At 38.7% G+C, this 24,630-nt stretch overlaps 1 protein-coding gene across 14 annotated transcripts in view; it reads left to right on the top strand.

The window, feature by feature from the left end:
- NAV3 (neuron navigator 3) overlaps positions 1-24,630 on the top strand; it is a 564,703-nt gene that overhangs the window by 536,249 nt on the left and 3,824 nt on the right. For 10 of the 14 annotated variants that reach the window (XM_075495976.1, XM_075495912.1, XM_075495921.1 and 7 more), the window contains 14 exons: positions 1,274-1,395; positions 1,993-2,013; positions 3,188-3,360; positions 7,064-7,217; positions 10,162-10,336; positions 13,807-13,904; positions 14,568-14,663; positions 14,968-15,136; positions 15,882-16,117; positions 18,046-18,200; positions 19,127-19,198; positions 19,633-19,829; positions 20,498-20,616; positions 23,377-23,580. In XM_075495976.1, coding sequence (XP_075352091.1) covers positions 1,274-1,395; positions 1,993-2,013; positions 3,188-3,360; positions 7,064-7,217; positions 10,162-10,336; positions 13,807-13,904; positions 14,568-14,663; positions 14,968-15,136; positions 15,882-16,117; positions 18,046-18,200; positions 19,127-19,198; positions 19,633-19,829; positions 20,498-20,616; positions 23,377-23,580 — 1,991 coding nt within the window. The remainder of the gene's footprint in view (positions 1-1,273; positions 1,396-1,992; positions 2,014-3,187; positions 3,361-7,063; positions 7,218-10,161; positions 10,337-13,806; positions 13,905-14,567; positions 14,664-14,967; positions 15,137-15,881; positions 16,118-18,045; positions 18,201-19,126; positions 19,199-19,632; positions 19,830-20,497; positions 20,617-23,376; positions 23,581-24,630) is intronic. The other 4 variants (XM_075495941.1, XM_075495960.1, XM_075496019.1 and 1 more) reach the window with 1 other exon arrangement.

Genomic DNA, 24,630 nt, shown 5'->3' on the forward strand with positions numbered 1-24,630 from the left:
TGTTTTGGGGACGCTGTTGCAAGGGCAAGCACATTCTGCAGTGCATGGTAGGCATACTTGTGGTATTTCAGAGCTGGAAACCTTGCATGAGCTTCCTGTTTGCCAGAGTTCCTGGAGCCTTGTCTTCTCAGAACTGGGTGGCCAGGAATTGATTGCTGAGTGTCAAGAATTAACCCTGTCACTGCAGTTGTGTACACCCAAGACAGCAGTGAAGTCTTATGGTGAAACATGGTTATAGCTTGGCAATCCAGCGTAAGTTGTAGCTCTGAAAATTGGTGTACTCATTGTTAAGAGATGGACTGACAACAGCTCAGCTCCTTCACAAAGTGCTAAATCAGTGCGGGAAAGCAGGTATTTTAAATTCCAGATTCTGAATTAATTTGTCATTGCAGTTAGGCAGATGCACATGATAAATATATACGTCAAAAGTGCATGTTGATAAGCAACAGCAAAGGAATTACTCAAAGAAAAAAAATAATAGCAGCATTCCTTTTTGAGAGTGTCACTGATCTTTCTTTAGAGAGGTCATTATTTAGATATTTGCCTTAAGGTCATTTCATTGCATGACTTGAGTAGAGCAAAGCTAACTTCTAGGAAGTAAAAAATAATCTAAAAAGTAATTTCCCTTGGTATTAGTGGGTATGTTCTGCAAGAATATTTTCCAGTGATTAAGATATAGTTATCAGACACTTTTAAGAAATTGAAACTCAAAAGCCTCACCAACCATTTCTAATATTCTCCACTTCTTGGTTATTTTGTTTCATTCATTTTTAATGAACTCCTGCCTGCTTATTTGCATCATGGTATATTAGAAAGTAGCATCTGAACACTGATTAGGCCTGCTACAACTACAAGCATAGTGCTCCTCAGAAAAAGAACTATATATACTTTATATATAAAGGAGTATATATACTCCTCAGAAAAAGAACTGTAGTACATGTGATAGTAGTAAGTCGAGTAATCCATCTGTAACAGAAACCGCTTAGCTATGAGGTAATGCCTGCATAGGCTGCTGTGCAGGGTCATTGCCTTCATGCCAATAAGAGCCTAGTTTGGAGAAGCTCCTAAGTGTTAGTCTAATTGTATGCATCCCCATTGACCCCCATGTGGTTTTGCATAGGCTGCAATAGCTTGAATCTGAGCCACTGCAAGCATCAATGCCATTTATGTTCATTTGGGCTCCCTTTGAGGAGGAAGATGCTACATAAATACAAGAACGATTATTACATTGAAACAGAGACAGATGGATTTCACAGTAATTTCTTTTCTTTAGATTTACGTATAAGACGGCAACATTCTTCAGAAAGTGTTTCCAGCATCAACAGCGCTACAAGCCATTCAAGCATTGGCAGTGGTAATGACGCTGACTCGAAGAAAAAGAAAAAGAAAAACTGGGTAAGTGCTCAGCAGGTTTAAACCTATCTTTTAGCTATTATGTCATTTCCTAGTGCCTGAGTAGCATAATGGTCCATTTCATCTACAATATTCTTGTGGGGCCAGACAGATATGAAGCAATTCACGTGTATCCGTACTGTGACACTACCAGCAAACTAAAAATTGTTGAATATCAGCAGGGAATTATTTGCATAAGTCAGGATAATTTAAAAAAAAAAAACAAAAACAACAACAAAAAAACCTTAAAATAGCTGTTGTGACCAAAACCATCTCTGGGCCACATTGAAACCCTGTTTGATTTTTCTTCAGTCGGAGTTTGATTCAAAGGCTTGACTCAAATATGTTACCCAGCTACGAAGGGAGTTGAAATCTGTTGAGAATTCTCATGTAAAAGTAGTACGGTGTTTAAAGAAATGAACATGCTTCTCAACTGCAACACACAAATGCTAAGGGTTTAATCAAATACTTTCAGTAAATAATTGGAAAATATGTTTTTGTTGTTTTAAAAATATTACCTGCATAAACATTTGTTTTAAAATACTGATCAGCCTTCATTCCCTTGATTTGTAATTCCACACTCTTTCATGTTTCTGCAAGGTGAACTCTAGAGGAAGTGAGGTGAATATAAACCATGGAAAATTTGGCATGCATCTATAAAGAACCCTATCTTGGCATGATTGCTATTTATTTTGGCAGTAGGCTTTTATACCTTCTAAAAACAGATTATCCTGTATGTCTTCTCAGTTTGTCTCTATTCATTTTAATCTCAAAGTTTAGACTATAGAAAGGGGGAGTGTAGCCAAAATCCATTTCTTTCTCATTAGATATCATGAGCTGGAAAGGGCTTAAATAATGTTTCTCTGATCAGTGGTCACACTCCCCACTCTCCAATTATATCATGAAAATAACATGTTTGAATACCTCATTTTTTTATAGAGGAACCAGTCTGTCATTGAGTTCTATACAATTTTAATCAGAACAACTTTCTGAAAATAAACACAAAAACCAACCCCATTTTTCCTAAGATGAACAACTTCTGTATTTAGACAAAGGTTTCAACGAATGGGCTAGTTAAAATTCACTGCAGACAAAACTGCTGTCAACTTGGCTCCTGAAATAAATGGCTCTTTGGCTATTCTGTCCCTTTTCAATACTGGATAAGAGCTTCTAGAGGGAAAAGGCAATGCTTGTACGTTCAGAGATCTTACTACTCTAAAGGAAACTGCAGCAAAGAGTATATACCTTTCAGCTAACATTCTTCTCAGCAGTACAACAAAGCAAGCCTCATGTCCCAGCTTAAATCCTCTCGCTTGTGATCCAAACCATAGCATTTGCATAGTTTGGCCATTCAACTTTTTAACGGGGAAAGTAAATTGGCAAACCCAGTAAATTGGACTTGTCTTTTGATTTCAGCATTTAGTAACAGCAGGTTCTGCCTGTACCTACATGCAAAGTGGTTATTTAAAGCCAGCCCTTGAAGGGAATGCCATGGGAATGGGATTCCACTGGGGCTTAATGGTTTTAAATGAGCACCCCTCTCCCATAGCCGTAGCACTCGGTCCTGCACTTTTTCCATAGCATTACGTTTGCGCTGCGCTGGATTAATAAAGTCAAAACAAAGCACTGTATCATGTTTTTAGAGATACTGTGTTGCATATGTTAATCCCTTGCTTCTGTATACTGACCTCAGGCAGTGGCTAGGATGGCATCTGCAAACTAACTCTTCGAAACATGAGCTGCACACAAATTGCTGTGACGAGGAAAATAATCTTGCTCTATGTTTGTTTTCCAGCTAAGAAGCTCTTTCAAACAGGCCTTTGGAAAGAAGAAGTCCACCAAGCCTCCTTCCTCGCATTCGGACATAGAAGAGCTGACAGACTCCTCTCTTCCTTCGTCACCCAAATTGCCCCACAGCTCGGGAGAGTGTGGGGCAACATCAATGAAGCCATCACAGTCAGCATCTGCGTAAGTCTCTCTCTTGGCAAACCTTTCTTCCCAAATGGGATGGACTGTGAAACAGACCTCCTCAAGTGTGGCCCTTTGCAGTTGCCAACAGCCATGATCTTTTAATCTCGTGCTCCATCCATTTGCCAGATTGTTTGTGAGCTTCACTCCATTTATACACTACTTTTCCAGCAGCTGTTTCTTAGGTCATTCTCTCCTCCTTTCACAGCCTTTACCCAAAATCATCTAGCCGTACAAACTTCTTTCCAAATGCGTATGCAAAAGCTTATGTTGTGTTCTCCCTGCACCATTAACAACTCTATCATATCCACTTGGTAAAGGCCACATACTACAGTTTCCTTTCTTCATGACATACTAAAAATGTCATTTTATTTTCCAGGTAGCTATAAATTTTTACAAGATACTCATCCCTTCTGTTATTACTTTATCTACTTTGTAGCTACTAATTTATATCATTTTTAATCTCTTTCCCCTCTTTTATCAGCTTGGATTTTTTTGCGGGATTTGACTTTTATTTTATATTGAAATCACTATCCTTAAGGTTTCAGGACTGAGAACAAGTCATCAGTCAAAAGCTGTCCCATTTCTTCATTATTTTTTGGATGTCTATTATATACTTCCTATGGAGTTCTCGGCTCCCATTCTTATTCTTCTACCTAATTTTTTTTCATTTTGCTAAACTCATAACTTTTTCCAGTTTGGGGGGATCAACCTCTTTGAACCAACAAATGCGTAGTACTGATGCCAGCCTTACTTTCCTTGTCCTAACTGAGAATAATCAGGTCACACTACTCTTCCTTGAAACACCTGGGAAATTCTAGTTTTGTGACTGATTACTGAGCTTGAGAATAGAATTTCCCTGCATTAGGTTAGGTGCCTTTTATGATTAACTTTTTATAGACTCTAATGATTTTTATAGACTAGTTTTAGGAGTTTGACAGCAAATATTCCCACAAAAGAAACCCCTCCACAAGAAATGTTTTTCTTTCCTCACTTTCTGTACAGACTAGTGTGGAATAACTCATCTAGATCTCTAGTTTTTGGGGTTTTTTTATAGGAAGCTCACATTTTTATGGTTTCAGGTATATGTGTGTTTTGGGAGGAGGATTTCTACATGTTTGAGACCCTTGAGTCTGATTTGTTATCAACTTGAAAATCACTAGTAAAAGCCTTACTAGAACATGCCTGAACTTAAACAAAACGCTTTTATTCTACAAAATTATCTACTTGTGATTCACAGGTCTGCTCTCATAACCTTCTCCTGTTTTCTTTCCGCCAACCCTGCTTTTTTCTGTGTCTCATTGACTTGCTGTCTAGATGTACTGGTGTTCCCAGAATTTATCAAGGGCAAAACTACATATCTAGTTTTTCATCCCAAGCTCTTCCCATGGCTATTTGGTCTCTGAGCCTTAGCTTTCTAAATTCTGCGCAGTTCACAGCCTTCTGGTTCTTCCTCCATAACATTTTTAAACACTGATCTTTCTAATCATATTATTGCATTTATTATTATTGTGACCTTTCTACACAGGAAAACATAGATTCCTTCCCTTCCACAGAGAGGTCACATAAAATATATTTATTTAGATTAATTTCTTTGTGTGTTATACCGATAATGTTACTTTCTTTGGAAGACTCAGTTTTCTGTTGCATAGTCTAAACTTCTGTCACCTTCAAGACTTTTCATAATTGTCAGCAGCCTCTGTTTAAAGATGATGAGTTATTTACTCCTTCTACCCCAAGCAACCTATTGATTTAAAAATCCTGAGATTGTAACAAGAAAGAAAAAGTAAAACTCTTCTTTCTAACTACTTTCAACCTTTGTCTGAAGTCTGATCAGGCTTCTGAGCTTCTTTCTGTGACTGCTCAAGAACGCTAACTTACGTTTTTGTTTTTCTTCCTTTTGATGAAGTCTCATCTTCTTAAGTAATTTTATAGTTGCAATAACAGTGTTGAAGAGCTCTGGCATCTGCAAAAGAAAATTCAATTCATAATTTCTGCTTCCATTCTGCTTATCTTACTAGTCTAGACAGCTTTTTCCTGCTTCTTCCAGAACCATAGCCCTGCTTTCTGCTCCATTTTTATCTTCTTTAAAGCTGGCTTGTCAAGGTCTTTTTATCCATCCCTTCTCAAGATCTCCTGAAAAAAAGCCAAAAAGAAAATAGCCAACAAATAGACACGTGACTTCCCAGTTGTCCAAGTTGTTGTATGAGATAATATATGCATGTCATTTCTTATTTGGTTAGCATAGGTATGGGCACATCAAACCAAGAACTGTATCATAACATTTGGAAAAAAATCCTACTGTATGCCTTTATTCATTTTTACTCACATTTAAAATATTTGTGCATGTTGTGAATGATATTCATTATTTTCCTTCTTCAGTTTGCTATATCTTTTTATTTGCCATGAACAACTTCATCTTCCCTTTGCTTACGCTTTCTTTATATATTTTCTTGACCTGAGTCTCATGTTCTAAACCATTACCTTTACTTTCTTCCAATTGCATCTGTCTAATACATGTGTATGCAGGTCATCTCTAGTCTGGGCACCAAAGAAAAGGCAAAACGGTCACGTGGTCTACAAGCATAGATCCCGGTAAAATTGAGTGTGGGGCATGGAGTTGTATACCCAACTGCTGACCTGAAGAGTGCTGCATCTTCTTTCCCAAAACGCATTTGCATGCATTCTGGAAATTAAAAGTTGGCCTCTGTTTCTTGTTTGTATATTAGTAGTAATAATCACAATAATAATACTTATTATTATAAAATATTTTTCATATTTAAATTGTTCTGCAAATATTAACTATGTATAGTGACAGTAATAAAGAATAAATAACATTTAGTGAATTGACTGAAAATATTGCTTAGTGTAACAACATAGCCAAATTTCAGTGTTTTATTTTCTACTGGTTCTGTTATGCAACAGATCTAGAACTGATGATGACACAGAGAGTCAGTGACATCAAAACAGTCTGACATGAGAACTGGGCAGTTGTGGGTCCCTGGGCCAGTCATGTTTTGATCTTTTCTCACAATATAATCATTTCTTCCCTTAAAAGTGATGTTCATGAAAAATAATCACACGGTGATTACTTTTAATCCAGTCTTTAAGGAAAAAAAAAAACAAACCAACCAAACATTACCAAATGACAGACTATATATAGGCAAAAAGTCAACCATCACAAATCAAAACCATTACAGATCAAAATCTTCTGGGTCATGAAGTCAAGGACTGTCTCTTTGTGTGCTGTTCAAAACAGAGAAAACTGTTGATGCCTAACAGATAATAAATATCAGTAGTACAGTTTAATTAGCATACTTCAGTTCTGACTATTGCTACTTAGGAAAATCATAACCTTTGCACCAAAGAAATGATGCGGGTACAAAATCAAATTAAAACCAATGGGTGATACACAGTCAAAAAAAAGATTTCTGAAAAGTTTTTAACAACTTTTTTTCACCAGAGTGAACTATCTAACTAAACTGGAAAGGTATAAAGCAAGCTGATCATTTCATCCGGAGAGGGCTTTTTTCCTTTTTTAATTTGCAAATTGAGCCTTTTCATGTTTCTTTGATAAAATTCTTTCTTCACTCATAGGTTTCACCAGCAGCAAGCATTTTCTGTACTTTGATATTTAGTAATGACACTGCTTTGGGGGAAGAACCTTCCTTTAATCTCTTGCCTGTTTCCTGCTCCTCTTTAGGATCTGTGAGTGCACAGAGGCAGAGGCTGAAATTATTCTTCAACTAAAGAGTGAGCTGAGGGAGAAAGAGCTAAAATTAACGGACATTCGTCTTGAAGCCCTCAGCTCTGCACACCATCTGGATCAGATTCGGGAAGCCATGAACCGCATGCAGGTCAGTGCGGTAGCTTATGTGATGACAGGGATGCACACCATAGCTATGCCTGATGTATTTCCTTTCCCAGTACTTTTTTTCAGGTACCAAAAAATGCCGATACAAGGTAAATTGTATCGACAGTACTTGGAAAGGATGGGTATGATAAGTGTTCACCTTATAATAATGATATTCTTAGCATTTATATTAATAGCTAAAATGTGTTTAAGAGATATGAAAGGAGATATAATCCCTGCCCAAAGGATATTTTTTATCTAAACCCTGTGACTGGGGGAAACAACATGACAGACAAGCAGATCAAGAAGTGATTTCTACAGAGCTTTAAATCCTTGGACTGTGGTGGGGGACGGGGGTATATGTGCATACTCTCTCATCATTTCTGATTCCTAACCCAGTCGTGTCTTGCCGAAGCAAAGAATGTGAAATTGAACTAAATTATTGTATCCAGCATCACTAAAATTCACTACATTGTTTTGTGACACTGCTCCAAATCCTTCCTGAACACATTTTTCATCAGAAGGCTTTCCCTTTCATGAGGCTGAAAGGATGCAGAAAGTATGGCCAGTGTTCTTCAGTGGAGCATGGAGCTTTATGGGGGGTGCCCAAAAGTATCTACAATATCCACACAGTATGACATAGGTCCTTCAGTAGATCTAGGCTCTTCTGAAATGACAGGTGAGATACCTAGGGCATCCCTGAAAGCACCATAAACCTGTATTTGGGAAACAAAATCAAGGCCATGGGGTGGGGATTCAGGTTGAGACGAGGACAGCTACATTTAGATGTCTAGGTATGAGCTAGGTGATAAGCTCCTGTTGTAGTCAATTGAGTTTTAGTCCTGCAGTAGTGGGACCTAGAGAGTTATCCTAAAATCATCCTAAGACGGGTATAGAGAGTGAAATTGAGTTGTTTGAGCATAGGCACCTATTACCATTTGAACCAGCCTCAGGTATTTGCATCTGCACAGGACTTGTAGGTTTAGCATTCTACCCATGGAAGACTGCGTTTACAGTGACACTGGAAACCCACATTTACACAGCTGAATCCAGCCCCAGTGGCTTCTCAGCTGAATTGCTCTGTGCTGGGTGCTTAGGTCAGGTGCACCTGTAGGCACTTTTGTATAGGTGTCCACAGCGGCTGATTTCATAACTACCAGATTTGGTGTGCTTGCTGTGTTTTCTAGACCTCTTTGTTTATACCATGCCTATAGCAGTCTCCAACACACCTTTAAACATCTATGGTACCCACCATCCTCCCAGGTGCTCACACCACTAGGTGCCAACATTGCTATGGGATATTTGGCTGAATTTCAATTAGGGGGAAGAATAATTAAGAACTGGTCTGTAAATATGGGTTTCAATTGTCCAGACATAAGTAAAGCATTTGATCTGGAGCCACTAAAAAGTTTTTAGGAACTGTAAGGGACAGCATACAGTTCATTGCAATGGTGGAGAAGAGGACATGAAGGCTTATCAGCTGATTACAGTCTTACACTGGGATATGAGTGCCTAAACCAGGTGAACTCCCCAGAGAGAGGAGTCTGCTGTAGTCACAGGCCTCCAAAGTTTGACTTCCACCAAAGCTGGGCAGAGGCAACTAGTTCAGATGCTGTTGCTGGTAATCACTACTTCTTCTGAAGTTTTCCCAAAAGGACAGGCAGCCACCTTGGAGTTGCCAAACTCTGTGACATTTTGGAGAGTTGCTGAGGATTGGTAAGGGGAAAAATTAGGATTGGTGGGAATGATATATGAATACTGTGTATATTCAAAGCACCTTAAAAATGTAAAGCTCAGCTGAATGGAAGACTGCTAAGAGTCGTGTAATTATTCAGCGTAAACTGCAGAGTAGATGGAGATCGCGTGCCTCATTTCACCATAGTTCCTGATTTGAACCCCAGGCTAAACTGGTGCATTCATCTATTACCTTCTGTCACTATTTTGCTGGTTTGTCCCTTCCCTTTCACTATCTCCTCACCTTTGCCTGTATGATCTAATCTTTTTGTAGCTGTTGCAGGTTTTTTTGTGATGCTATCCCTTATGGTTTTACTTGTATAATGTAGCTCAACAGCCTTCATAAAAGAATAGGACTTTTAGCAGAGTGTTAGTGAATGTGGAATTAAATTTGATGTGCAAAACCATCTGCAAGAATAAGCAGTTGCTTTGTACTGTGCTTCGTGAAGCGACTGAAAGCTAGATTTAGCTGGTACCAGGCAGTTCTCAGGCTAAGTTTTCATTTTATTATTGTACATTCAATAATCACTTAGCACCACAGAGGATTTAGCTAAAAGAAATTCCTAGTTGTTCTGATTCATCTGTCACTGTATGTTTTCATCAAAGAGGGTTTGCTGGCCGTTATGTGAACAATCCCATGTTTGAATGATCAAAAAGTCTTATCTGATAGCAAGAAGGGTTATGAAACTGTTAAAGTATCAATTTCTAATTGTCCATTTTTAATTTCATTTCTCCTCTGTGAAGTTACTGCTTAAATTTTACAGTCAATGGCAGTAATAATTTTCTGTGACTTTAGAAACATTGACATGCCTAAGGTTTTAACAATAACTTTCTTAACTGACTGTTACCTAAGATATTTGATGATAAAAAGTAGCTTATAAAACTGAGGATAGCTGGGAAAATTCTCACCGTACTTGTGTTATGGTCAACTGTACAATAAACACAGAAGCTTGAAGCTTATGCTGTTTAGGAACTGTCTTGAGGCAAAAGCTGAAACAAGGTTATAGGGGTTTTTCCCCTTCATTTCAGAAGTGAAGGCAATCCAGTTTTCACTGACTGGGTTATACTTCTGATATATAGTGCTACATACTGCTGTGAAAGTGGTAAACCAGTTAGCTCCTGCAGGCAAACAGCAAGCACCAGAATAGCCACCCCCAGTGGTTTTCTGAAAGAATAACGTCCTGTGCTTTTATGTTGATTTCTTTTGAATACAGAATGAAATTGAGATATTGAAAGCTGAAAATGATCGTTTAAAGGCAGAGACTGGAAATACTGGAAAGCCTGCCCGGCCGTCATCAGAGTCTTCAAGCAGCACATCATCTTCTTCATCACGGCAGTCACTAGGACTTTCTCTGAACAATTTAAACATCACAGAATCTGTTACATCAGGTAAACATATTTTGGGCACATGCATGCCTCAGCAATTAGTAAGAATTTATTATTTTCACCCTCTTAATGGGCCATATATGAGGCATGCCTGAAAATTAAAAGGCCTCATATCACTCAGGTAAACATCAGATATACATTCACTAATGGAGATGAGGAAGAATGCTGGCAGTCATTTCTGAAAATGTAGCTTTTACAAGTTTCTGAATAATAGTAACGGATTGTTCATTGTAGTTGCTTAGTTCCTAGCTATGATACTAACTACCTAGTTGGTCTGTTGGTCATCTAACTACTCTTTGGTCATCTAGTTTACAATTTATTTGAAAAGGACGATATCTGTTGTAGTATACATGGCAACTGTATAGATATATTCTCTTGACCCTATGGGACAAATAGGAGCATAGTATATGAAACTTTCTTTTTTGTTTACAGATCTTTTTTCATTCAGTTAGCTCCCTTAACTTCATTTCATATTTGCAGCTGGGGCAGAAGGTGGTCTTGGTTAGCTTTATCCCCTACCTTTTTTTTTAATGTGGTGTAGCTAGTTAGCCTGTTGGACTAAATCACCATTTATCACAGGAGTCAAACCCCGCCTGGCTTATTAAGGACTCTCATTGTCTTCTGTGAATGAGAGAAAGCAAGCAGAACTTTGGTCCACATCCTGAACATTAACGTTTGATTATTTTCCATGCCATAGAGTTTATGATAATAAGCCTTCTACACTTGTTTTGATAATGTAGCCAAGAAACAGAAGTGCTGTCTCTAACATTAGAACCAGGAGCAAAGCAGAAGCAAAGCAGCACTCATTAGCATAGACTCCGCAGAAAGTATAATACAGTCTCTGGAAGCAATAAAAATGTGGCTAATAGTTCTAGAAAGAGTCTAGGCAAGAGTACAGCTGGGAACGTGCCAAATGGCCTGACTATAATTTGGATTGGCAGTTAGTCATATTATCTTGCCAGTCACTGATTACATGGATATTTGAATATTTCTTCTGGTTAATATCAGATTTTATATGAAAATCAGTATATTTTTTATTTACATTCCAGCCTATGTTTTTTTCCAGGTTTAACTTTTAGAATGGATGAGCTTGAGCTGGGCCTCAGTATACAATGAAGTGCTGCAAAAACAGGGAGAAAATGTTTAACTATGGTTCCTGCTCACACATCCACACACATTAAAAAAAAAAAATCAGAACAGAATTTTTTCCAAAATGGTAATTGTAGACTCTCTTTCATGAGCAGCAGCTATTAGCACTTTGTCGCTTGACGCTAACTCTGTCTAGATACAGGAATAAACATAATATAAGCTTTATATAATTTTCTGTGTTATTGGTTCTAAATGTTTTTCTAGCTTGCAAAGTGATTACTTTTGGTTATAAGAAATTAAAGAAATAAGGGTGCCTAATGAGGAGTGGAGGATTTCATCTGATTATGAATCCAGCCTTTTTGATCATTGAGTATAATTTTGTTTCCGTGACAGAGAACTTGGAAGGGTGACAGCTTCCTACCAAGTCTTGTGGGATTTCTGCGGCAGCTGGAGTACTATTGAACAAAAGTCCCTCAGATATGGAGAGGTTAATCATTCTAGGGACTAAGCTGAGAGAGATAATGAGGGCTTTGGCTTATCATATTAAAAAACGCCGTGACACTTTCTGGGAGACACGTGTCTCCAAATGACTGTGGTCATATGGAAATGACCAAAGCTATCCATTGCCACTTCCTAAGGGTATGACCATCTCCTCCAGATAGGTGTGAGCGGCAAGCCTGAAAGGCGTTTGGTGGTCACAGACACCCGTATTTCAGTCAGTCACTACAATAAAGTGCAGCAAACAAGGACCAGTACAAGATTCTGTCTGGACTGTCCGATGAAAACAGTGCCAGAGCTCAGACAAGAAGTGAGATGGAGCCACCATAGTGCACCTAAGGAGGAGGCCTGGCAGGAGCTAATGAAAACAATTAGTACCACCATGAAATTAGACCCTCTTGGGCATCTTCTCAGCCCCTTGTGTCAGTGAGAGGGAGAGCTCTTAGTAGAAAGTGGAATTTTTATTTTAGCCACAGAGTGGTGCCTCATTCCTAAAGATTTACAGAAAAATGTATTTAAAAGGCTACATGAGGGTAATTTAGAGACTGAAAAATTTCACAGGGGGATCAGATATATTGTAAATTGCCCTCAGATGAACTATGACATTATGGAAACTCTTTAAGGTTTGTCAAATACACTGATATACAAGTGAAGTGAAACATTCGCTGTTGGTGGCACAGAAAAACTGGCTGCCTGGCACAAAACAAGCATGGATTTGTTTAAGCTCACAACAAAAATACTTCTTTATTTGATCAATTAAAAAGAATCTCCTTTCTAGATCTGGGTGTAAGCTGTCTAACATTTTACATGAGGACTTATTTTTTAATACATTCATTGAAGTCATATTCATAAGTCTTTTTTTGGTTTTGCTTTGAGTGAGTGCCTGAATCTTACTGGCACCTCATTTAATTTGGGTGAAATCCAACCTTGTGCAACTATGACATGCAGTCAACGCTTTTCTTCAATCACTGCAATAAGAATGAGCAGGACTTAGGGCAGTGGATTACTGTGCTGGCCTTTGAAGAAAATGCAAATCCATAATCTCTCCTAATTTGATAGTTAGGTTAAATGGCTAACAGTAAAATCTCTGAGAGAACTTCTAGAGGAAGACAGCAGTTTTATCCCTCGCAATAAAGCTGCAGGCTCAGCCTTCAGTAAGAAATACATCCTTCTGCTTTCTCATTTTAGGACTTAGTGAGGAGGTAGAAACAGAGGCACAGAGCAGATCAGAATCCCTCTTTACCTCCAAGAAAAATGAAACCTTTTCTTAGAGGAATGGCTGAATAGAGAGTCCATATATTTGGGAGGAAGGCAAAGTGGTTTTCTCAATGGATACTGTTTGTAAGCCTGTATCGCGGGGGTAAAAAGGACTCTATCCTTGCCATGTGCACAGAAGGTAAAGAAATCAGCTGAAAAGAGAAATTAAAATGCTATTTTACTTAGCAGCAAGCATATCAGTGCAAGTATTTGTTGCTTTTCACCTGACACCATTCTAAAGGACGCAATGAGTGCCCAAAGACATAAACTTAATTTAGGTTTTAAAAACATTACTTTGTGGACGTATGGTAATTTCAAACAAGCTCCAAGAAGGAAAGCAAAGGCAAGATTATAATGTAAGAATTTATTTATTTATGTTTTCCCAATTCATTTCTACATTATTAAAGGTCCTAATATTGCTTCAAAAATTAACAATTTGTTACTTTTTTTCATCTCCAACAGAAAAGGCAAAGTAGGAAAAAGTACAGATTAAAATGATTACAAGTTCTTGTGATGGCAGCCTTTCTTTTTAAACAAAAAACCCTTTGAACAAATACTGAACTGATGATGTGAACATAATTGATGTGATTTGTCAGGTTGATCACTTTCCTTCCCTTCTTTTATTGCAGATATTTTGTTGGATGATGTCACTGATGGAGCACTCCACAAAGAAGGTCATAGCGTGAAAATTTTAGTCACTATAAACAAGGGCTATAGTCGAGCCAAGGTAAGTTCATTATGCAAAGGTCTAGATGCAGAATTATAGCTCTGGCAAATCTTGCAGTTTAGTAGCTCAACTTGTTTCAGTATTTGCAGCCAGGAACTGAAAAGAAATATGCTGAAGATAGCAGCTCTCTTCCCTGTCAGCCATGCTCAGTAGCGTTAGGCACTCTCCGTAGACTAACGTCATATGGCCTCCTTCTGCCTTTGTGGTGGCTCAGACAGTACCAATTCTCAGTTTAATTAGTAGTAAGATGTTCTGGGACTTGCTATCTCCATTTAAAAGTCATTGTAAATTAGATCTATGCCTTGGACCCCTTAGGCTGCACCTATGAATATGCTGCTGAGGTAATCAATTTGGAATTGCATGGTCGTGTTTTCATGTTCTGTGTTACAAAAGATTATAAATACAATGCAACTTCTATTTATATTCAGTTCTTTATAAATACAGATGCAATCTACGAGCAGAATAAGATGCTGCATTTCCTTTCTTATAAAGATGTAACAAAGTAACGTCTTCTATACCTATTTCTGGCACAGAGATTATTAACAAAGTTGTAACATCACATTCTAAATAATATTATTTTTCTTCATTGGAAAAATTATGAATCTTCATAGAAAACTAATTACCTCCATTTTTAGTCCAGTTTCCAAAAATCTCTCTTTGCAGGATCAAAAACCACATGCATATCTGATAGGATCAATTGGAGTGAGCGGAAAAACAAAATGGGACGTTTTAGATGGTGTCATCAGACGTCTCTTTAAGGTAAGACAGTGAAAAATTAGCTCAAGTATTAATTCAATTTCCTTTTTCACTAATTTTCCGTATTCCTTGGTTTGTCTTGCCAAGTTTTTGCTTTGTTTTGTTTTTTGACATAAAGCTAACACCAATATTAAACTTTATTGTTAATGTTGCTGTCCTTTTTTCATGACTGTAGGCAGTTCTCTCTTGAATGTGACTGCAAGAATCTCCTCATCAAATGACTTCACCTGTACCAAAATATTTTCCAAACTGCTTTCATTCAATAACCATTTTTATTTTTATGTCTTATGTTTTCATATAATTTCAGGAATATATTTTCCGAGTGGATCCGACTACTAGCCTGGGTTTAAGCTCTGACTGCATTGCTAGCTATTGTATAGGGGATGTAATTAGAGCCCATAGCCTAGAAGTGCCTGAACTGCTGCCTTGTGGATATCTGGTTGGAGACAATAACGTCATCACTGTGAACCTGAAAGGTAAAACCCCAAGAATATTTTTGCAGATACTGTAGAGTTCTTCACTGCATTCCCCTATCCCTCTTTTATTTTTCTTACACCTGACCTTTCTGTATTTTGTCTCCAGTTCAAGGACTCATTTATCACGTGAACTTTCTGCATGACATTGTACAATACCTAATGCAGTGGGGCGTTTTGAGACAAATGGAAGAATATCTCTGTCCTTCTCTGCCTGACTGCCAAATCACAGCAAAGTACAGATTTCTGAATAGTGGCAAAAAAACCAACCCCAAAACAGAGATTATGATAAGGAATATTTATGCCTTACCCAGTTCGCAGGAAAAATTTGATACAGTTCAAAAGCTGTAGGGATTTGCTATTGGAGGGGAGAGGGGGCCTTCAGAAGAGCTATACATACATTGATGTGACAACCAGTAACCCTTGTGGCTGTCACTTTGACCTTTTTTTTTCATAGTTGCCTCTAGTGTCTGAAACATACATCTCTGCCTCACTGAGCCTTCTCTTCACATTTACTTTGATTTCATCTCTCCCACCCGTCCCATCCTACTACCACTGTTTAATGTTTTGGCCTTGTGGAAGGATATAAGCATTTCCACAGTAATGAAGCCCTTGATAGGAATTTGATTCAGGCAAAGTATCTTACCTTACTTTGAGCATAGCACCAATGCCATCAGGTGCTGGGCCAAACCTATACCTACCTTAGCAAGGATGAAGACAGGCCATTTTTCTTTTCTTTTGTTCCCAGGAGTGGAAGAAAACAGTTTGGACAGTTTTGTGTTTGACACATTAATTCCTAAACCAATTACCCAGCGGTACTTTAATTTGCTGATGGAGCATCGCAGAATTATTCTGTCGGGACCCAGTGGCACAGGAAAGACCTATTTAGCTAACAGGCTGGCTGAATATATTATAACTAAATCTGGCAGAAAAAAAACTGAGGATGCCATTGCAACTTTTAACGTAGATCACAAGTCAAGCAAGGTAAGTTACAGTTGAAAAGATAACCTATTGCCCAATTTGTAGTGATGATGCAGAGCAGATCCTCTTAATTGGCATAGTTTTGTTGCTCACTTAACATTTTTTTCCTACAAGAATTCAGTCTCCAATCCCAGTGAGGAACAGAGACCAGATCTTTCTGCTCTAAACAAACCACTGAAGCACTGTGAAGGAAGTCTGAATTTTCCCTCCACTTGAGGAAACCCACCTTAAGGATAGATGCAGAGTCAAATTCCCATGTAAATTCAATTCTTAGAGTGTCTGTAATTCCTTCATTAGAAAGGTTGGATATATAGTAATACTAGTCTGACTTGCTTTTTTATAGTGATAATAGCAGCCTATTGTTAGCAAAGATTTCAGAATGGGGATTTTGAATTACTGTCTTGGGTTCAGCTCCTTAATCAGCACTGGATAAAAAGAACTGCTGCCATGGTTTCTGGTGTGCATCAGGAAGCTTGACCATCCTAAAATCACCTCACGCATCATGTCACATTCACAGTGATTTACATAGCTCAGATTATCAAGCTTCTAACATGACTACTGTGCTAGCCACAGATAATACTATTCACTTGCTGTCCTAAAGTGGGTATACTCCTAACTTGGTACCCAGGGAAAAGAAAATGAAAGGTTTTGCCCAGAGCTTTCTGATTTGCACAGAACATAATGAACGTTAACATAATATAAGAAGGAAGAACATACAGATCCCAAAGGGGCGAGGGGACCATTCCAATAAAAACACCGCTTTTCACTGTCTTTATACAGAGGATTTGTGATGCCATTTAATTTGGCAGGGGATATGTTTATGTTTTATTGTTATACCATATACATTTATAATGAAAATTGTCCCACAAAAGAGCAAGCTTTTGGATTTCTGGTAAATTGCCTGTTGTATGTGTTTTTGTTTGGGGTTTTTAGGTTTGGGGTTTTTTTTTTCCTTTTCCTTTGTTTCGATTAAGATTTATATAGAACGTTTGAGTTTGTAGTAAAAAAGAAAAAACAACATTGTCAAATAGCAAGTGTGTTTGAATAATACAGATGGTGCTATTTCATGGAAGAAACCCATGATGTTCCCCTAGAGACACCTGATCATAAAAAGCCAAACAAAAATCTTTCTTGAAATAAAAAAAAGATTGCATGTTCCCATTAAAGAAAAAAAGATTCTGCTATCCCTGATCCGGGAAGTAAAACGGCAGTAGGAATTTTGTCCATAATACTGAGCATTCCCAACACTGACAAAATTAGATACCTCTAGGTATACAGCTGTAAAAGTTGACTAGCCCAGACTCTCAAGGGCAACAAAGTGTTGAGGAGAATATGAAATGTTTTGATCATAAAAATCTCTCTTTTACTCCAGCACAAAATGGCAGCCAGACAGCTGACAGAAAAAAAGGATTTATTATGAGGTGTGATATAGTATCCCCAAAAGGTCAAACAGATTTTCAGTGAGAGTGGTGAAAGGAGATACCCGAGGGAGTAGTCCAGTATGCCTAAATCATGTGATAATTTGGTGTGGGGTTTTGGTATATAAATGTGGCATTCATAAAAATGGAGGTCCAACAACTAATGTGAGTATCTCAGCCCATTGGAAATGGCATATTTTATTGCAACCTATTTTCCACTGGAGAGAAGACATTTTATCAACAAGTTTCTAAGTAATGTATCCACCAAATAGAAATGTGTATGCTTTGGTCACTTGCCTTATGTTTAGTGCCTTTGTTTTTCCTAGCATGTGGCTTCAATGTTGCTCTACCTAAGAAGCAGGTCTTCCTGCATGTGCTGATTGAGTTTGAATGATCCACAGTGGGGAAACTGTAGCAGCCTCTTTATCTTTCTGAAAATCTTTTCCATTGAAATTACATCTATGGTCTAATTTGGTTAATCTTTTCTGGTTTTTTTTGTTAATTCTGCTGAAGGATCTGCGACAATACCTAGCAAACCTAGCTGAGCAATGCAGTGCTGACAACAATGGTGCTGACCTCCCTGCAGTCATAATTCTTGATAACCTCCACCACATCAGTTCACTAAGTGACATCTTCAATGGTTTCCTCAACTGTAAATATAATAAATGGTAGGTAGCAGCTCTTTTCTCCCCTTTCACACACCTTTTGCAATGAAAACAGTAAAAGTTGTTTGTCATTTTGCAAAATAAAATGTCCCAGTGAAAACTTAGACTCCCATAGGCTGTCAGCAAAGCCCTTATGTGCTTGAATAATTTTAACTTTCTTCGGCCAAGTACTTAGGTGTCTGCTTCACTTTATTTATGAGGCTCCCGTGCATCTCAGTGAGATGTAAACATACCACTGAATTTAAGAATGTACTTAAACGCTAGACTGAAAAAGGGTCTTACCCCTTTTACCCTGTCAGATCACACAAGCTCATTAGTACTATGAGGAAAGCTTATGGGAGAGTAAGAAGAAATGCACTTCATAATAGTGGAATTTGGGATATGTGTGAACCCATGAACCATGCCATGCAGAAGCAGCTGTGTATCTGGTGGACTTGCACTTCCTACAGTTTTCCTGTAGCAGCGCAGAAGTATGAAGTGTGGTGACCGTCCTTTATTGCCAAGCAAGAATAAACATAATGTTTTCTGGAACTTTTACTGGCCTATAACATTGGCTATTTCTGCTGTAAAAGTGCCATCATAGGGACTTCCCTTCATAAAATCACTGCATGCTATGTCTTACTCATGAGATTCACTGGCTTCTGAAATGAAAACTCTAAGCCTACTACAAAATTATGAGGTGCATGAGGACAGGGTTGCCTCATTTATTTTTTTATTACAGATGAGCACTAGTAAACTACAAACGTGCAGGGAGGGAAATCATACAAGAATGACCACTAAAAAATGGGTGCCTCAGAAATACTTTAAATCTAAGACTACGATACATCCAGAGACTCTTAAAATTGGCCTAGTGCAGACAAGAAGAATATTCTCTGAATATCTGACTGGATTCTCCCTCAAAAAAAACCTACTACTTTTTCTCTTTTCAGTCCCTATATTATTGGAACCATGAACCAGGGGGTTTCTTCTTCACCAAATCTGGAGCTGCATCACAATTTCAGGTACATTCACTCTGTATTTACTGTGGCTGTGTTTGCACAGCTCGCTGCTTCGCAGACCAGTTGTTCAACAAACATTGATCTTGTGTCTTGTCACAGTAAAGTGTTTTAGCTGCTGCATTTCTCCTGTATTGGTGGGTCTCTGAATGGTGTTGGGGAAAGGTGAAAGAAATAAGATGTTTTCTGGCACCTCTAGCAAGATGCTGAAGACGATTGCCTTCTTGCATTCTGTTTGTCTTCAGCATTGTCTTGAATTCCTGCTGAAACCTGTAATGATTGTGTTGTAGCAGTGGGCAATAATGTGGTTTATTGGAGCAGTTTTATACTTGCTGACTAATGAGACTCAGATGCTTATGACATTACCTTCATCTATATGTTTAAGAGGAAATGATGTATTTGCTATTCATTGCTGCTTGACATTTATCCTTTCTACCCAGGTGGGTGCTGTGTGCTAATCACACAGAGCCTGTTAAAGGTTTCTTGGGCAGATATCTGAGAAGGAAACTGATTGAGACTGAAATAGAAAGGAACACACGCAATAATGAGCTCATCAAAATCATTGACTGGATCCCCAAAACATGGCATCATCTCAACAGCTTCCTAGAAACGCACAGCTCTTCAGATGTAACCATTGGTGAGTCCATTGGTGGAGTGGTTTGAAATAAGGATGCAGGCTGAGCATTTTAGACGTTTGTGAAGGCCATATTATCTTTTTAAAAGTTGTCATCTCTCAATGGGAAGCACAACATCAGTGTGGGGAATTTGTCTAGTTGCCAGCAAGACTGAAATGAAAATGGAAAGATTAATGAGAGAGTATGTATTTCCTGGTATTTCTGCCTTGGTTACTAAAGACTTTCAAGTAAATGATCATAATTTTAAAAAGTTAAATTTACAAAAAGTTACCTCAATAGCACCTTCCCTAAGCTTAATTTTTTCCCCTGCTTTCACACTGCAATATAATTCCAGCAATAAAAACACTTGGACAGTCAGTTCAGCAAACTAGCAGGTGGGAGATATACATGTACCTGAGGTCTTTTAGCAGAATAGCTATGTTAGCAAAGACGTCATACTTTTGTATAGCTTTGCCCATAAAACTTGTAAGTGTTCATCAGGCTCTAGAATTGGATAAAGAGACACTAGTTCATTTTTTATAACAGGAGACTGATAGCTCCCTTATTGTAGTCCTGTATTAGCACTCTCTTCACTTGAGATTGCTCCAATACTACTTTTTTAATTCTGTGAAGATTATTTTTAGTGTGTTCCCTAGTTCTACTTTTTTTAATACACAACTTGACTTCTCAGGTCCCCGCCTCTTCCTCCCTTGCCCTATGGATGTTGACGGCTCCAGAGTGTGGTTCACAGACCTCTGGAACTATTCCCTGGTGCCATATCTTCTGGAAGCTGTGAGAGAAGGACTTCAGGTATGTCATTTGTTTCCCAGCAATTTTTTTTTTTTTTAATTAGTTTCCTAGGCTTTCTCCAAGCTACTTTTAACCCGTTCATCCAAGTATGAATTCTGTTGAGTTTGCAAGACGAAAGTCTGTGGAAGGATTATAGAAATCAGCCTTGAACTCGTTTTTGACCTGATCTTACTCTGATGTGTAATTTGTCTTTGTCTGCTCCAGCACTAGCATATCTTGTATTTTATGAAGAGGGTTTCTCCTCTGTGACTGGAGGAAGGTTCTTCTTTTTCCACTGTTTAAAGAGTTCACAGCAATGCTAAATACAGCTCAGATTGCCTTCCTGAGTCAAGGCAGTCTCAGCCTACCCCTGCATGGAAGAGTTATTAGCCCTTACACTGGTGCAAGAAAATAGCTTTGGTCTCTGTAGTCCTCTCCCACCTACATACACATGTAGGCACAGAGGCTTGTGAAGGAAAGCTTGTGAACACAGATATTTTCACCATTCAGAAAAAAAAAAATGTTTACTGGCCTTATCTAGCCAGATTGAGATAATTTACTCTTTGGCCCTGCTGAACATGAAGGTCTGTCCCTTTTTGCCCTTATATCTTGCAACCCTGCTTGTATTTCCCATAGTTTTGTTTCTTCCTTTTTCTTTCTCTGTATGGGCTAAGGTTTTCTCCTGACTGTAATTCTGATTTTGGGTAACAGTGCCATCAGATCAGGGTGCTTCACAGTTCCCTCTATCCTGTCCTCTCCAGAGCTAGGTGTTAGCAGCAGTTCCATTGATTGCTAATGAACTATTAACATTTCTTCTACTTTAATAGAAAGAGGGCTACAAATAGATTCGCTGTAGATAGCACCGTAAGCTGTCCCATATAGGTTAAGATTTCAGACCATTCCACATCTTTGGAGCAAACCTGGATCTTGAAATTAATCCTTTCTTCTTTTTTTTTTTTTCCCCCCCCAGTCTTTATTTGGCTTTCTCCCTTGTCATTTTTCTTTTATGCACTGCAATTCTATGTCCTCTGAAAAGACGCTTTGTGGAAAGGCAGTTTTTTGCCACACATAACACTGAAAGAAATTACTGCACAGTGCAGAGGGGATTGTTATGGACTAGTCAAAGAACTGTGCAAGCGGCTGCGGTTTCTTTATCGCCTTGTATTGACATAGTGACATACTGATGCGATGGAGGTTTAGAATCTTGCCTGTTGAATATCTCACGCTTTCCTAAAACTGCTTATCTCTCTGGGAATTACAGACTGTGTATGCCTTGTGCAAAAAGCTGCCAAACATCTGATAGAACAGCCACGGTGAGATTAGCAGCGCTTGTTTAGACCAGCTATAAAGATGCAGTGATATTCTTCATGCTCATATTTTCCCAAGTATACAGGGTACCTACTTATATGAAAACTTCAATTCTGGAGCAGAAGATGGCAGCATATAGAAGAAAATGTGTTGTTTCATGAACTGTTCCAATTTTTAGCTGCTTTGGATGGCTTCCATAGAATAACTTTATTAGTAATAAACAGAAATATTTTATGATATAATTAGATGTTCCTGGAACCAAGGATGGGTAGAAAAATGCCTTTCTAGCCTGGTACTTTGCAAACTCATTTGTCAGACACAGAATTTACAAGCCTTGCTCCAGACTCCAGGAAAGATTTAGTCGCTGTTAATCTCACATGAGGGGAAGTGCTGCCTACAGCCTGGAGTTAGCCTGCTGCCTCCCTGAGAACCATTTCCTCTTGGCTTATTCAGGCAGATGCCTGGTACAGCAGCCTAGCCTCAGCGTAGGGCAGAAGGAGTCTATCTCTGTGCACAATATAGGAACTTGGCTGCCTAACCTGGAGCTCTGCATTCAGCAAGTGCCTGGGAGCAGGTGTTGCAGCGATAAGCACAAATCATCTCTCTGGCTTTAGCACTAAAATCCTTCACTGTTTTACTCCCTTTAGGAGTGCAGCCCATCTAAATACTCCATGAGTGTATGCCCTGCCAATATTATACTGTTCCTTGGATTGCACGAGGCTGTTTGAGCTAGGAGAAATAACAGAAAGTCCTGGCGATTGACTCCCTATCCCAACGTGTCATTGTCACAGCTAAAGGGAATCTGTAAAGTAGCAACCAAGGGGCTCTCAGTTAACATGTTGCTTGTGAACAGCAATGTGGGGAAGGGTGCATTTTAGCGAGGAAGCTACCAGACCTCCTAAACTTATAATATTCTCATTCTTCTTTCCTCTGTCCTCCTTCTGGATTCGTAAGCATTTCTGTGCTTCATAGAAGGGAAAACCTATCCTTTGTGAATTTCTTCTCTTAACCTTCTGAAAGATCTTGAACTTAAGGTGTAGACAGATGTCTGCTTCTGCAACCCATTTTGCTAGGAGAAGAGAACAATCTGTACTGGCATTTCCTAATTCACTTTAAACCAAATCCAATTAACTTGAATGTTTTAGATAGGTCTGAGTTAATTTCACTGACACACCTTAAGCAAATTACCTAAAGGTCTCATTTCACATTGTATCAAAAACTCGTGGCTCCCACTGTTGCCTAGAAGTATCACTAGTTATGGAGTGCTTTTCAACTTGCAGCCACTCTGCGTATTGAAGGATCATTAATGGAGATGAGGTCCTTTGTACGTCTTACCGTATCCGAGTGCCGAGCGCATTTGAAAGCAAACCACTTACTAAAAGGGGTTAGATGTTTTTGATGACTTTTGTCTGCTGTTACAACTGGTACTGAAAACTCTGTAGGATACTTACCTGTGTTATATCCGTAATATAGATGTACGGTAAGAGGGCACCCTGGGAGGATCCCTCCAAGTGGGTAGCTGATACCTATCCATGGAGCTCTGCATCTCTACAGCATGAGTGGCCATCGTTACTTCAGTTAAGACCAGAAGATGTTGGTTATGAAGGTTATGCATCAGCAAAGGAAGGAACAACCTCAAAGCACGTTCCACAGACTGATACAGAGGGGGATCCCTTGGTAAGATTTGAACTTTGGGGAAAAGGCTTTTCAGTATGCACTGTACCGTCACATGTTGTACACTGTACAGTAAAAAACTACTGTGTTCCTGTTCCAAAATGGGCTTTTAAAATGAATCCTACTGTAATTTATTAAAAAGGTTGAAAATAAAAGGAACATCTAGCAGGAGGGCAGGTATCACCATCATGTGAATATGTCCTTAAATTGTTTGCATTTCCCATCTGCCCAGAAATGTATCTGGTCTTCATCATTATAATGTTTGGCTACCACTCTTCAGCAACTTATTGATCAGTTTATTCTAAAAACACCTTTCCAGGTTGGGCAGTCCTTCATCTACATTCTACAAATGAAGGACTGAGAAACTTGCATTATCTAACTTGTTTATCATAGAGAATTTAGTGGAAATGCAAATTAGACAGCCATCCTCCCATTCCTCAGAATATTTCAAGATAACTGATGACTGTATAACAATCAATGTAAAAAGAATGCAAGTGTGGTGGCATTAAAAGATAAGAGGTTGATTTCCCTCAATGCCATGTATTGTTTCATTTAAATATGATCCCAGACGTTTGGGTTTACCATTGCCTCCTCTGATAATGGACTATTAAATTGCATATATTGAACTGCTATTCTTGTATAGTGCTTTCTCTATAGACTGCCTTTATCACACTTCAAAAAAATGTTTTAGAGAACTGTACTTCTGGAATACAGGCAGCCCTTGGAAAAGGGAATTTCTCAGAGGAAAATGCATTTAACTCTTATCAGTGCTAAGAAAATGATTCCTCAGCCTCACTGAAGTGTTTGGTATCCAAACCCAGACTTTGCATCCTGAAGAAGGGTAGAAAATCACCTCATTTGATCCCCTGTCTCCCAGTCCACAAGCTTTGGGGTGATTGTTTGACCCTGTTTGGCAGTCCAAATCACAGTATTGGCCAGGCTTCCAGCACGCGTGCATCACCTCCACTAAGGTGAAAATACTTGGACAGCTCAAGTTCAGTGTCCTGTCACCCTTGCTCCCTGCACACTGTGATCAGTATCTGTATCAGACTA

This window comes from Mycteria americana, chromosome 1 (genome assembly GCF_035582795.1).
Source record: "Mycteria americana isolate JAX WOST 10 ecotype Jacksonville Zoo and Gardens chromosome 1, USCA_MyAme_1.0, whole genome shotgun sequence".
NCBI lineage: Eukaryota > Metazoa > Chordata > Aves > Ciconiiformes > Ciconiidae > Mycteria > Mycteria americana.